The sequence below is a fragment of the Xyrauchen texanus genome, chromosome 46 (assembly GCF_025860055.1).
Source record: "Xyrauchen texanus isolate HMW12.3.18 chromosome 46, RBS_HiC_50CHRs, whole genome shotgun sequence".
Lineage (NCBI taxonomy): Eukaryota > Metazoa > Chordata > Actinopteri > Cypriniformes > Catostomidae > Xyrauchen > Xyrauchen texanus.
This window is the reverse complement of record NC_068321.1, coordinates 8,408,298-8,424,194: the sequence shown is the minus strand read 5'-3', so window position 1 is coordinate 8,424,194 and position 15,897 is coordinate 8,408,298. Positions and strand designations below refer to the sequence as shown.

The 15,897-nt window shown below is 38.2% G+C and overlaps 1 protein-coding gene across 1 annotated transcript in view; it reads right to left on the bottom strand.

Moving 5' to 3' along the window:
- Positions 1–15,897, bottom strand: part of LOC127637949 (genetic suppressor element 1-like) — a 67,077-nt gene that overhangs the window by 21,229 nt on the left and 29,951 nt on the right. The window contains exons 3-9 of the mRNA XM_052119222.1: positions 12,185–12,366; positions 10,491–10,654; positions 9,206–9,403; positions 7,322–7,489; positions 3,516–3,832; positions 1,263–1,593; positions 514–1,043 (exon numbers count right to left, since the gene is read on the bottom strand). Coding sequence (XP_051975182.1) covers positions 514–1,043; positions 1,263–1,593; positions 3,516–3,832; positions 7,322–7,489; positions 9,206–9,403; positions 10,491–10,654; positions 12,185–12,366 — 1,890 coding nt within the window. The remainder of the gene's footprint in view (positions 1–513; positions 1,044–1,262; positions 1,594–3,515; positions 3,833–7,321; positions 7,490–9,205; positions 9,404–10,490; positions 10,655–12,184; positions 12,367–15,897) is intronic.

Below are 15,897 nucleotides of genomic sequence, written 5' to 3'. Positions count from 1 at the left end.
TTTTCCCCAGACTCTGTATTTTAAGAGATGGCGCAGTCATTCATTTGTAGAATAAGCATGAGAAAACTTGGTCCTGACTAGTATTATGATTGCCAGACAGATTATTTTAAGGAGTTGGAAGTTGGCTGGAGTGCCCCCATTTCAGGAGTGGTGTTCAGAGATGACCAGAGTGGCAGCTTCTGAGGAGGGGGTATAAATGCAGTCCTTGATTAGTCACTGATGACGTGCAGGTGTGTGATCAACTCAGGGGAGAATGAGCGGAGTGTGGAGTGAGAGAGGGAGTCCGGTGGATCCGAGACAATTCTATTCTATAATTTTCGTATTGTCTTGAAAATGTTTAGAAAATGTGACACTATCTGGACATTTTGTGGAGTCATTTGTGATAGATATACATGCCAGGTTTCTAAAGATCTGAGTATGTAAAAATGTTTGGTGAAACACAAAGGGTTAAGCAACTATGACTAGTTCTCTTGTAATATTATCCTTTTCTACTATTAAGAAAAAGATACATACCTTTATCTCTGGCTTCCTTGCGTTTCTTTTCCTCTAGGTCCAGCTTGCTGACCAGCCTCCTGTGCTGTTGCAGAGCCTGGTCATAGACCAACATGGGGTCTGACCCCTCTGAAGCTGGCCCCTGACAGCATGGCCCTTGGATTTGGCTGTTGTCTCCAGGTCCAGATTGAGAGAATAATGCCCTCTGCTGGCTCAGAAAGCTCCGGGTGGACTTCTCAAGCTCTGCCAGGCATTTACCAGATTCAAGGAGGCTGTTCACCTGCATGGAGGAGGGCCTGTCAGTGCAGTTTTGCTGCCTGGCTTCATCTTCAGATGGTTTTGGTCTGGAGTGGCTTGAGAAAGGATGTATATGGGATAGAGGCCGATCGGACGGGGCGTTGAGGAGGGAAACAGGGTTCCAAAGAGTTCTGGGAGTGGAAGGGGATGGGTGGTGCTTTTGAGGAAGAGGTTTAGGGGATATGAGAGGAGGCGGTGCCCCCAAATGTTGGGGTAGGTCTCTAACACCCACGTCCTGATGGTGTGCACTATACCTACAGAAAAGGAAACAGCATTTTCATTTGAAGGGGTAAATAATCCAAAAATAAAAATTCTGGCCTTTTTTGCTCACCATCTTGTTTTTAGTACAAAGCAAATGAATGCTGACTGAGGCTGTCATTCTACATAACATCTCTTTTTTGTATTTCGTGAAAGAAAGTGACAGAGGTTTGGAACAGAATTTTCATTTTGGGTGATCTATCCCTTTAACTCACCTGTGCTGATCCCTTTGTGGTTCTGTTGGTTCTGCAGCCCGACCGACATCCAGGAGCTTCCCTCGAACCTGGTGTGGATTCTCCATTGATTCCTGACCTTGTCGATCCACTTTCTCCATCTTTAGACTTCTCTGTCTTGCCAGACATCGGTCATCTTCTTCCTGCCGCTGGAGCATCATGGCCGTTACAAGGGATCTGTGGGACTTTCCAGAACCTGCTCCAAACTGGACTCCTGAAGATGGGCCTTGGCCTGAGGTTGAGAATGAAGAACCTCCTGAGGATAGATATGAACCTGACTGAGGCTTGAGCAGTGAAGCTTCTTTGGCTTTGTCTGTAGAGAGAGAAGATACCAAGATTAATATGCAAGAGTATAGTAGGCCCTCCTCAAAGTTTAGGGTTACCCCTGCTCCTTAACCTACCCGTACCTCAACCTCAGTAGCAGCAAATGTGAAGCTTGTGAGAATTTTGCAGAACAACATTTATTTATACAATAAGTATTTTAAAGTTAGTACATAGTAATTAAAGACACTTAATATAAAGTGTGACCGATATATTAAATGAGCATTTCATTCAAAAGGTAAAATTCTATAATTGATTTGTATTTCATTTTGGTCTGTTCTTCACACAAAGCTATCAAACTGTATGTCTTTGAATACAGTGCATATGTATTATATCAGAGGCCATGAAAAGTATCAAAATTGATCCTATAACCACTCTTAATTTATTCAGCTGTGTTTATGGGTCATTATCATCATGAATCATATGATGCACCTGAATGACCACATTCTTTTGCTGTTATTATGCAGAGCAAATACAATTATAAAACCCCAACACTTTGTAACAGCTGGCAGCAGATACAATGAGTTGATTCTATCCTTTGGGTTTCTCCCAAGCAGATGTAGAAAATAGGATGAGAGTTGATTTGATTTGATGTTCATAATAATGCTTTTAATTGCTCATTGGTTACTGGACTACTTCAAATACTGAAATACTGAATCATTTTTATATATATATATATATATATATATATATATATATATATATATATATATATATATATATATATATATTGTAACACAGTTAAGGATGGGCAAGGAGGAGGCGAGAACCGGCTTGTCAACATAAATCATAATTTAATGAGAACTTAAACCAAAGGCACAAACATAAACACACACATGACGGACATGCCCGTAATTCTCTCTCTCTCAAACCATCGTCACCGGCCGCCTTTATGCCTCGTGCGCCTCATCAGGCCGATTGGGGACTGGGCGTGCGATATTCCGACCAGGCCCCGCCCCCTCACTATGCATCTACATATATATATATATATATATATATATAGTTTTCACAGGGAGAAATTAATAAAGCCAGTAGCAGTGTTAGGTAATAAGTAATTAGCAATAAGAAATAAATGGGTAGTTGACATGAAATACTTTTATATAATACTATTACACTCCCCCAAAACCTGGGCCCGGCTAAAAGTAGCTCTTAACATGGAAATTTAGGAGCAACACTTAAATTAGTGGCGTGTCACTCCTCATTTTAGGACTCGTAAAATTATCATCTAAGAGTAATTCATGAAGCATTTTAATACTAAAAGTAGCTCACAAACCCAAGACAGCTTAACAGTCATACTGAGGACTATGATGATGGTCAAATATTAGAATAGTTTACCTAAAATTTTAAATTAATCATTTACTCCGTCTCATCTCATTCCAAACTTGTAGGACTTTCTTTCTTAACATATTTTGCCCACTTAGCACATTCAGGTGTCACAATCAGACCCAATGACATTTGGCAAATATGTCTCGTGATCTATCGTAACACGCCAAGATTGAATTTGCGCAAGCGTGAATGAGATTTGAGAATTAGGTACAATTTTCTGTCAAAAGTGATCTACATTTTGGTCCCACACACAAAGCTATCGTATTACTTCAGAAGACGCAGAATATAATGCAGAAGACGTATGAGCTACTTTTATTGGGCTTGTATGATGCTGCTATAACATTCTGAAGCTTGACGGCTCCAGTCCACATTCACTTTCATTAAATGGAAAGGAATGGCCAGGATATTCGGCTACAATTTTCCTTTGTGTTCCACGAAAAGATTTAAGTCAAACGGGTTTGGAATGACATGAGGGTGTGTGAATGATTATAGCATTTTCAATTTCAGTGAAAATATCCTTTAAATATTTCGATAATAATGTGAGGTTCAATCGGGCGGTTCTCACCCCCAGTTTGAATGCTATCATACCCAGTCTGTAAGTAGCAAGTCTGTCCTCCAGCTTGGCTCTGTCCTTCACTTGCTGCCGGTGTGTATATGAGTGTGAGTTCGTGTGAGAGATCAAGTGTTGGTTTGCAGTGGGCTCGTGGCTCAGATGGCGTTTCTCCATGGCTTTAACCACCTGGATCTCTCTCACACGCTCTGTCTTAATATAATTCTCTCGCTCTCTCTCTTTCTCCCTCTGCACCTCTTTTTCCCACTCCCTCTCTCGTTCAATTTCACGCGTCCTCTCTTTCTCTTGTTCTCTTTCCCGCCCCTGCTGGCGAAGTTCCTCCTCCATCTGCAGCCTGTGGAGGGTTGAAACACACACACACACACACACACACACACAGAGAAATGGTGTAAGATGCAACACTCTGAACCAGAACATGAAGAATACACTCAGATAGAATCAGCAGGAACACAGTGGAGTGTTGATGATGTTTGGTACAGTGTACGGCGAAGACAGTGAGAGTGCATGAAGGTGCCACGTGCATATGTGCATGTACTATGTGCACTATATGTAGGACTGTGTATTGCCAACCACTTCATGATATGATACGTAACGCTATATATATGTCACGATTCAATACATTGCTATACATCACAATATCATATCTGGATCGCGATCGAAATTGAGGCAAGTTGCTGAGAGAGAAAGAGTGAATCATACAGATCAGTTTCATTCTCTTTCACGCCTCATATAAGTGGTTATAATCGCACTGAGAAATGCTGATCTGAGAGATTGTGATTCTTTAGATGACCTGTTTCACTATTATTGAACTGTTCGACATGATATGAACACACAAATAGATTAATCAAATTTTGATACAGGGATCTAAAGTATCTATGCTCTTTTGTGAGAAAAAGTCTCTCGAAATATAACTGTATCTGCACAGTGCTAACTTTATGGGCTACTTATATGCACTAATATATTATGTAGAGATAATCAGTTTGACCGACTCTTTTAACCGATATTTACACTTTTCTACATAAACGGTTATCTCTTCTTCAATATTTGGGCAACGGATAAGTGCTGCCAAACGTATATCAATGCATTAATTCACAGCAGTTTAAGCACAAAACAAAGATGAGAATACATTTTCAACCACTGAGACTGATAAACAACTTTGCATAATAAACTACTACTACTACTACTTTATGATGTAAAGACTAATGTGACTAGGGCTGGGTGATAAAACTATATTAATATTTATTTAGTGAGAGAAAAAATCCTCGATATCGCTGATAAACTTTTGAGTAATTTTCGATATTTAGCCAATGTTCTACATAGATGATAGAAATCATAAAAAATGCAAGACATTATACACACAACTAACTAACTAAATCACAGTCATTAAATCAGCTGGCTAGGAAGTATTAGCTGGCTAACGGCTACATAGCCCTGCTGTCATATATGAGGCTAGATAGCCGGTAACTAGCACCTAACTATCAGGCTTATAATGATATTGTTGTGTAATGAACAAGATAGCACTGGCAATACAATACAGCTATCGAATGAACACAACCGCAACTCCGAAATTAACACCATTGCTGTTAATTTATGTACTATTTAGTTAAGCGATTTTTCGTTATCTATAGCGCTGTTCTGTCCGCAAAGTTTTGGACACAGGTAAGAAAGTATTTTTTCTTCTTGTGAAGCTTATTTGCCATTGGCAATCCAGCTTATGCTGCATTACCGCCACCTACTGAGCTGGAGTGTGGAATGTTACAAGAATGTCTTTCAGTGGAGTCAAACGTCAGCTTAAGATGATGAAATTGGCGAAATTTCATCGAAAAGAGGTCCGAATGTGCTATAAATCCTCATGGCGTTGTAGTGACTTGCCTCAATCCGGGTGGCAGAGGACAAATCTCTGAGAACGTCAATCCGCTCATCTTATCACGTGGCTTGTTGAGCATGTTACCACGGAGACCTAGCGTTCTCCACGGCATCTACCATCACCATGTGCCCCACCGAGAGCGAGAACCACATTATAGCGACCACGAGGAGGTTAACCCAATGTGACTCTACCCACCCTAGCAACCGGGCTAATTTAGGAAGCCTGACTGGAGTCACTCAGCACACCCTGGATTCGAACTTGCGACTCCAGGTGTGGTAGTCAGCGTCTTTACTTGCTAAGCTACACAGGCCTCCATGTAGGATTAAGACTTAAACAGAGTATACTTCTTGAACTTCAAACTAAAAAGTAGCTTACCTAGTGGAGTTTACTCATAAAACATTTTTAAAAAATCACAAATTATAATTATATTTATTCTTGAGGTCTATAAAAATGTGGAATGCATTTCCTCAAGCATTAATGGTATGAAATATATATTGTGATAAAGATTGTTATCCAATGATATGAAAATATTGTGGTAATTTCTTTGACCATAGTGCACAGCCCTAATTATGACCTATATGACTACACAAATAAATTAATAAAAATATCAGTAAAGGGATCTAAAGTATCGATACAGTACACTGAGAAAAAAGTATCAGGTTATTTAGATATAAGATTGTATCGGCCCTAGCAATACCCACTATATGCAAAAATGTTTTATGTAGAGGTTGACAATACTCGGTTTGACAGATATTTTTGGGTCTCATATACTGGGTCTACTGATAAGTGCCACTATTTATTCTCAAGTGAAAACTTATAGCAATGCATCTATGTTTAGTTGAAAATAAAAAATAAAATAGATTTGCTTCCATTTAGATCACTAAACAACTTTGCATAAATATACTACTTCTAATAATAACAACAATAATTATTATTTGTGTTTTTATTATTATTTGTATAGATGTAATAAAAAATTACTGTTTTGTATGAAAACTGATGTAGAAAAACAAGATCAATCATAATGCAGTATGCAGATATTACAATTACATCATCTCTGGCAGTTAGATTTTGAATAGCTTTGAGTAGCCAGACTTTTGAATATCTGGTCCACTTTTCTGATTATTTTGGCCAAGAACTGCCACCACTTTTACAGGAAAATATTGTTTGACCAATATGTAGTGAGCAATCACAGATAATTTGGCTTTTAATTGTTGTTAAGCATGGAAATGTCCAATTTGTTTTTTACTTTAATTACAAATGAATTAACAAAAGGATTTGGCAAACGGACGGAAAAAAAAAAAACAATTGGCAAATGCTTTTTTGAAATACAATTTAAAATTTGCAATATTTCAATGTATTAATTTATTTCTATATATAACTACATTTCAAAACATGACTTAAATAAACAGTTTAAAATATATCAGTTAATTTTTCCATTTAAAAAAATTCATTTATTTACATTTTTATTTTACAACGAATTTCAGGCTGAAATTAATGCAGAAATGATGGAGTAGAAAATAATAAATAATGTGATTGTGATAATCAATTGAATGCTGACTTGCAAGATCTGTAATTTTCATTACATTTAAGAAATCAACTATATTGTATAGTTTGTGTGTGTGTGTGTGTGTGTGTGTGTGTGCGTGTTTTTGTGATTTACGAGGACAATTTTGTAAGTTACAAATTAGTAATTACAAGGGTATTATGCTATAAATGTGATTTATGAGGACATTTCTAGTGTCCCCATAATTCAAATCACTTAAAAATCATACTAAACAATGTTTTATTGAAAATGTAAAAATGCAGAAGGTTTTCTGTGAGGGTTAGGTTTAGGGGTTGTGTTAGGTTTAGAGGATAGAATCTATAGTTTGTACAGTATAAAAGTCATTATGTCTATGGAAAGTCCTCATAATGATAGGTAGACCAACATGTGTGTGTGTATGTGTGTGTGTGTACCTCTCAGAGTGCAGAGCTGACAGCGACTGGCGTGCCATGTCACCGGGGTAAAAGACTCCCTGCATGGGCATGTGAACAGCAGAGGGGTGGAGGGATGGCAGGGTGCCCCCTTCTGGAAGCTGGTAGTAAGGCGAGCGGAGGGCAGACAGACTGTAGTAGTCTTCCATCCTAGTTCACCACAGGAAACAGAGGAAGAGAGCAGCAGTTAATTAGTGCCTCTATAAATAACTTAGTCGTTCATTAACCTCTGCTCTCTGGCCTTCTGAAACTAATATTACAGCCTATTTCTGTCTCCGATCTCTCACCCCCCATTCATTCACACATGCTGTGTGTGTTATATTCAGAAGGAGAGGAGAATGATGATAAAACCAAGAGAGTGTTAATATGAAATATATTTGAAATAACAGCTTAAAGGGGACATAAGATGGAAAACAGGATTGTTCTTGCTCTTTTTAAATTAAAGAGACGTACACTGGTGGCCAAATGTTTGGAATAATGTAGAGATTTTGCTGTTTCAGAAGGAAATTGGTACTTTCATTCACCAAAGTGGCATTCAACTGATCACAAAGTATAGTCAGAACATTACTGATGTCAAAAACAGCACCATCACTATTTGAAAAAAGTTATTTTTGATCAAATCTAGACAGGCCCCATTTCCAGCAGCCATCACTCCAACACCTTATCCTCGAGTAATCATGCTGAATTGCTAATTTGTTACAAGAAAATCACTTGCCATTATATCAAACACAGTTGAAAGCTATTTGTGTCATTAAATGAAGCTTAAAATTGTCTTTGTGTTTGTTTTTGTTTGTTGTTGGGCATGTCTTAAGGTCAATATTTGGTCAAAAATGGCAAAACAGCTTTCTCTAGAAACTCATCAGTCAATAATTGTTTTGAGTAATGAAGGCATTACAATGCTTGAAATTGCCAAAAATCTGAAGATTTCATATAAAGGTGTACACTACAGTCTTCAAAGATAAAGGACAACTGGCTCTAACAAGGACAGAAAGAGATGTGGAAGGCCAGATGTACAACTAAACAAGAGGATAAGTACATCAGAGTCTCTAGTTTGAGAAATAGACACCTCACATGTCCTCAGCTGACAGCTTCATTGAATTCTACCCACTCAACACCAGTTTCATGTACAACAGTAAAGAGAAGACTCAGGGGTGCAGGCCTTATGGGACGAACTGCAAAGAAAAAGCCACTTTTGAAACAGAAAAACTAAAAGAAAAGGTTCGAGTGGGCAAAAAGACACAGACATTGGAAAAGAGTGTTATGGATCCTAACTCCATTGAGCTTTTGTGGGATCAGTTAGACTGTAAGGTGCGTGAGAAGTGCTACAGGAAGTGTGGGGTGAAATGTCACCTGAGTATCCGGACAAAATGACAGCTAGAATATCAAGGATCTGCAAAACTGTCATTGCTGCACTTGGAGATTTTTTTTATCTCTTTGAAGTAGTTTAAGAAGTTCAGTAATTTTTCACGTTATTAATGTCCTGAATATACATTGTGGTCAGTTGAATGCCACTTTTCCACAGGAGCAAAATCTGTACATTATTACAAACTTTTGGCTGCCAGTATATGTACTATGTAGACATACTCTTCACAATGCAAAACCTCCTTCCCAGTCCACCCAGACCATTTAAAATACGGTAAAATAGAGTCATCCAGAAATCACAACCATGAGCACATTAAAATATGACTGCCCATAATTCCTTATCAACACCTATTCAGTATTCAGCAACGTTACCTGCCCTAATTAATAATGTGACTTCTATTGTATTTTGATTAATCATTCGACCATGAAACATACTAAATAATGTCTTTATGAAAATGAAAAGATTAATTTCTCTACAGATAAAGACTTTGTGCATTCACACACCTGTATGAAGCCAGAGAGGGGTGGTGCAGGTATCCTGACTGGAGGTACGCAAGAGTTTCTGCTGCAGCTCCTGGGCTGAGCCCAAGAGGAAGTAAAGGCATTCGTAGCTCCTCAGCGGACGGGTATGGACGAAACCCATCCCGCAGATACTCCTCCTGAGCCCCTGCTAGCAGCATATGAGGCACCTGCCGAGACAGGCTAAGAAAGAAAGAGAGAATCAAAAACATGAAAATTAGAAAAAAATACCCACTGAATATATGACAATGCAAAATTAGACAAGATAAATGATTGTACCCCATCTATGATCATTTTAGCTTTGCTATATCATATATTTATTATTTTATATGGATTAAACAAGGGCTTTCAAATTCAAATTAGAATATTCATCTAATTTAAATAAAAAATGAGCATACAAATTCTGGATGTGTGCCAAGCACTGATGATGACTTGCATTCTTGGACTAAAACAGGTGTAACACTTAAAACAGAACATGGGTGTGTCGAGATGCATTTAAAGGTTGAATTCTTTTTAAATTGACACAGTGTCTAAAAAAAAATGCAACGGTACAGCAAGAAACGCTGAAAAAATCGGGAGAAATAAAGCAACGGTCAAAGATGTCAGAGTGAACACCCCCAGAGGTGGAGGTCTTTGGTGGTTGTGTCTTGAATATGCCTTGGCTTGCTCTTCTAAGTAGTAGGTATGTATGTACAACTGTATTTAATGAAAAAGACTGTGGTACTGCCGGTATTATGAAGCTTAAGTCCATGGAAGTACTATGGCACCGGTATAGGCTACTGTGCAACACTAAGTTAACCGTCTATTGAAGCATTTCAATTTTTACCTAATTACTTAATTACTTAATATTTGAGCATATGAACTGGATAAATCTTTTGACTTTATAATTTTACGCCACGTTTGGTAACAGCCAGATATGCTCTTTGCCATTAACAATCATTATAACACGGTGCTGACTGGTTTATATAGATTTTTAAGTAGTTCTTTTGTAAAAAGAAAAGAAAACAATAAGTGCAAGTTGTGTCAATTTGTGTGGATGGCACTCATAACGGAATGTATATTTACTCCAGAAAGTGGCAACAAATTAGCGTCTTTTATTTTATTATGATTGAGTCATTCAATCATTAAATCAACTGATTCATAAAGAACAGAGTAGTTCACCACCAAAACAATCGCAGTGAACGAGAACAATTCACAGATTTTCTCGTATAAAACACTAGTTCAAAACCAGTTGTAGCAAGTGAGTGTTAGTGTGCTATGTAATACTAACTGAGTTTGAAGATGATGGTCTTGCATGAAAGCACTTGGGGTCATGCTGAAAGGGTGGGCTGCCCCAAGGAATGGTGGGAGAGAGAGGGAGGTCTTCTCCTGAGCTGGTAGAGGGTGATCTGAGGACAAACGCTCTTGACTAGACCCTCCCAATCCTGCATCAGCCTGGAAATGAAAGATTTTTAGGGCATCATGGGGAGATTCTGCAAGTATAATAACAAGCTGGCATCTTGTATTGACTTTGCTAGAACAATACATTTCTTTAATTTTGTAAAGGTCTTTGGTCACACTTTTTTTAGTGTTCTGGTTACTGTGTATTTACTGAGTAATACAAATTAACTACATGCCTTTACTGTGTAAATATCTTATAGAGCTGCTTATACTTACAGTACATATTTTAATTGTTATAATGAATTAATAATAATAGTAACATGTAATATGTGTAACAGGGTGTGACAGGGCGGAGGGCGGGGCCAGGTCGTGATTATACACACCTGGTCCCCAATCAGCCTGATAAGGGACCAGGTGTGTAGAATCATGACCCGGCCCCGCCCTCCACCCTGTCACACACAGACACTGTAAAAAAAGTATTACTAATTACTAGGCTTTCCAAGAAATTAACATCTAATTACAAATAAGTGAGGGAGTTAGGGTTTGGTACAGGGCTTAGCCTAAAGCAATTATATATAAAGTATATATTTAAACAATAGTATTCTATGGTATGTCTTCATGTGTGAATTTGTGTTAATTCAAATAAGAACAAAGACGAGAGGTTCCATGGCTTCACTATATCCTGTATCTCTCTCTCTCAGTCTGTCCCTCTCTCTCTGTGGATAGAGATACAGAAGACTCTTTGTGTAGAGGGTAGTTTGATCAGGGGAAAGTGTCTATTGTCTCTCCTGCTGACTGCAGTGTTAAATAAACTCACAAAGCCACACACACTGACCAAGAGCTGAACAAACCACCCATCCACAAACACACACACACTTTGGCAGGATCTTGCTGTCGCGCCTGAGAGTATCCGAAATAATGGATGCGCATGACACCCACAGATGAGCCCATTTGCACTAATCCAGCCCAACTTAAACTCTGTGACCCATCAGGATCCCAATCCGCTTTAGAGTGAAAACCTGCAGTCAAGCCTCCCTGACCACACAAACATCTACTCACACACTAGATAAGTACCGAAAGGAGATGAGAGATCAGTTAGAGATATTTATCTTTGTATTGATTGGAAAAAGTAAAGGAAAGTCACAGTTTACTGTATACTGACTTCTAAGCCAGCATCCTAACTGAAATGTTTCTCATAAGTGACTGTTTAGAAATGCTCTATATAGGCAGCAACTCTGCTCTTCTCACATAAAGTGCACGTGAGATTTGACAATTGATTCTAATAGAGTTCGCTGTTAGCATGTTGCTAAGCTAACAACGTGCTTTGTTTGGCTTAAACGTGCTGGCAAAACTTTGTTCCATAAACATAAACTGTTCCAAAATAACTGGGGAAGTCTGTGTTTACTGCATTCATGCAGTACTTCCAACTGATTTTTGGGGCATTTGCATCAAGGAGCACAGAAGCATTGTTGGTGTTATAAGTATTAAAAAAGACTAAAAACTAAAAAAAAATCTTTTTTAAAACTCAAGAAATGTTTGGATGTCTTTAGAGTTTTTTTGCACTTTGAAAGTCCTCTGCCATACCTGACGTCCTTCAGACCGCCAGAAACCGTTGACTGTTTTAGTCGGGGCGATGGTGACCACAGGTGGGGTGCCAGTGGTCGGGCCCAGGCAGGTACCCATGGCAACCCGCTTAGGCGTACTGACCAGAGAAATGTGATTGGTCACCGGGGAAGAAACGTGTGATGACTCGCTACTGATAGGACCTAAAAAGGGAAAAGAAATGACTTGTGAGTTTTGTACATTCTTAACAAATAAAAGTGTTGTCCTTTTAGCTCAAATATGTTTAACATATTTTACCTTATATAAATGAAATTTGGCAGAATTCCACAGATTTACCAACAAAATCAGCACAGAATAAATCTGCAGATTCTATCTAATGGTGAGTTTACAAAAAACGTGATCATTAAACATGTTAATTCTGCTACCATGGAAAAAAATTCCTTTTTGCAACTTTTCTTTTAAGAGACTGGGATTCAGACCCAACAAAGATAGAATCTGAACCTGCATCTTCCGCATGAGCACAACAGCTCAACATGTCTTAAGCACATGCATTAATCACTAGGCCACAGCTGGGACAATTTATTCGAAAAAAAATAAAAACAAAGGAAACAATAATATCAAAGAATAAAAGTAGACTACACAAGAAATGTACAAGTAGCAAAGAAAGAGGGGGTGCATTTGTCTATGTGTGCATGGCAGATAGAACTAACAACTTGTCAGATAAGTGAACATACATCATCACTTCCCAGACTGCCAAAATTTTAAAGCCCCCTTTGGGCTGTCAGATCACATGTCAGTTTAAAGAGATAAAAAAACAAACGATGCCATCTCCCTGCGGTAATCACACACAAACACTCACATTCTTCTCAACCCTCTACCACAGTTACTTTACAGTGATCAAAGAGGATTCGAGTATGTGCATGTGCGTGTGTAGTGTGAGACTATACCAGTAATTTTCAGCATGCATAGATGTTTGAAATGTATTTCTTTATGTCTGTCCATCCGTCCATCCATCCATTCATCTGTCTGTCCATCCATCCATCCATCCACTATCCTTCTAATCCACCTCTCCATGCATCTAATCCATTCATCCATCAATCTGTCAATCCATTTATCATCCATCTATACGTCGTCCGTCCGTCCATCCATCCATCCATCCATCCAACCAACCATCCAATTCATCCATCCAGCCATCCATCTAATTCAGCCATTAATCCAATTCATCCATCAAGCATCCATCCATTTAATCCATCCACTATCTATCTAATTCATCCAATCCACCTATCCATCCATCTATCTTTATGTCCGTCCATCCAAACATCCATCGCCCATCCAAACATCTGTCCACCCATCCATCCATCCTTTTTTATGTCCATCTATCTATTCATCCATCTGTCCATCCATTCATCCATCTAAACCATCCATCCATTCATCTGTCTAAACCATCCATCCATTAATCATTATATCCATCCATCCCCATTTTCCATTTAATTCATCTGTCTAGCCATCTGTCCATTCATTCAGCCAGCCATCCATCCACTCATTCGTCCGTCCGTCCATCATCCATCCATCCATCCACCCATCCATCCATCCATCATCTATCTATCTCATCCATACACCATCAGTCTAATCTATCCATCCATCAAATCCATCCATCATCCCTCCACCCATTCATCCATCCAATTCACCCATCTAGCCATCCATGTATCTATCTAATCCATCCATCCCTCTTTATGTCTGTTCATCCATCTATACATCCATCCATCCAATTTGCCAATTCATCCATCTATTCATCGTTATGTCCATCTGTCTATCCATCCATCCAATTCATCCATCTATCCATCTAATTAATCCACCATCCGTCTAATCCATCCATCCATCCATCCATCCAATTTGCCCATCTAGCCATCCATTCATGCATGCATACATCATCCATCCATCCATCTAATTCATCAATCTTAATGTCCATCCATCCATCCATTCATCTAATCCATCCAATTCATCCATCCATCCATACATACATACAACCTTAAAAATTCAAGCTTTCTGAAACAATTTAAAATTTTAGACTTAAAGACTTTGATAAGCCAACATCAAAGTTTGTTTGACAAACTTTTTTTTCTAGTTATGCATTAATTTAGGCATTTATGACTACATAATATATTTTTGTTGTGGTTTTGATTACAGTCAGTGCTTGCGAAATAACGGTTTCCTTATTAAGAAAGAAACCTACACAATGCACAAAAATCAAGAAACACACACACACACACAGAATAAAGGCATCGCCACTAAAAGCTGTATCTATATAAGACACCCAACACAAAGCGTAAAGTAGGTCAGCTCTCCTCAGAGCGTTTGTGTCTGCCAGGGAGCTGATAAGGGTGAGAGACTCAATACTCTGGGTTTTTTACAACTTTATTCATTGAATTGTGTTGAGTTTTACACTTTTAAACACACTACATGGCCCAACACCAAAACAACACACCCATATGTGCTTGTTGAGCATTACATTTCAAAACTATTGGCTTTAACTGCGAGCTGGTCCTCTCCTTGCTCCTATAACAGTTTCCACTCTTATGGGAAGGTTTTCCAATAGATGTTGGAACATGGCTGTGAGGACTTACTCTGACATTACACTGAATTTGGGTGATAGGATCTGGTTTACAGTTACCAATCTGATTGATCCCAAAGGTGTTTAAATAGGTTAAGGTCTAGGCTTTATGCAGGTCAGTTAAGTTCTTCCACACCAGACTTTGTAAATAGTTTCTTTATGAGCCTCATTTTGTGTAAAAGGGTCATTTTTAAATTCCAAGCCTGGAAACATCATGAAAGTTATGAATTATATAATGTTCTATAATTAATATGATTTTTCTACTTATATTCTGCTTTAAAATATTGAATATATTTAAAAATCAAATATGCAATTACTATTGATCATACTAAATAGTTAAGGATCTGAATAAATCTCTAACCCAAAGTCTTAAACTTTGGTGCATGACTCAAACATCATACAAACATGAATTCTAACTCAAATCTTGTAGATTAATGATAAGAGGTTTTTGCATTTCTATCAGACTTTATGGTGTACCATAACATGTGAAAAAGTTCCACAAACTATTGTTGAAGGAGGGACCAAACCTAAAAAACAGAATGAATTTCACAGTCTTGAGGGTGGACTTTTTCGTATGTGAGTGAATTTGGAGAGGAAACTTTGTTTATATTCTTACTACAGGCTTCAACAAAGACACACATTCACACTCACTCACTCACACACACACACGCGTTCAAAAATGAAAATCCCTGAAACCTCCAAAGCCTTAAACAAAAGACAGCTTTTCCAAATAGGCTTAGTAAACTGAGACAGGGCAACCCTGACATGCCACTAGTTGGTTTTCCATCCAAAATGTGAATTTAATTGTGAAATGCGAAAAATCGGAATATCGAAAACAATTCGCAAACAAAGTAGCATTTTCATCCTATGTGTTCCAGAGAACAAAATTGTCCTTTCTGGGAAAATTGCTGCAAAATATAAATATAAATATAAATAATATATTTATAAATATATCAAGTTGTAGCCACTGGGGAAACCAAAGTAGCTCTTTTATTAAATGTAATAAATTGCTTACGGTTTAGAGCCTGCAGTCAAAATGCTCTGACGAATTTCACGTTTGCTGATTGTTACTCCAGTTATGAGAATTATTCAGTCAAATGACTTTTTTGATGTGCATCTACAG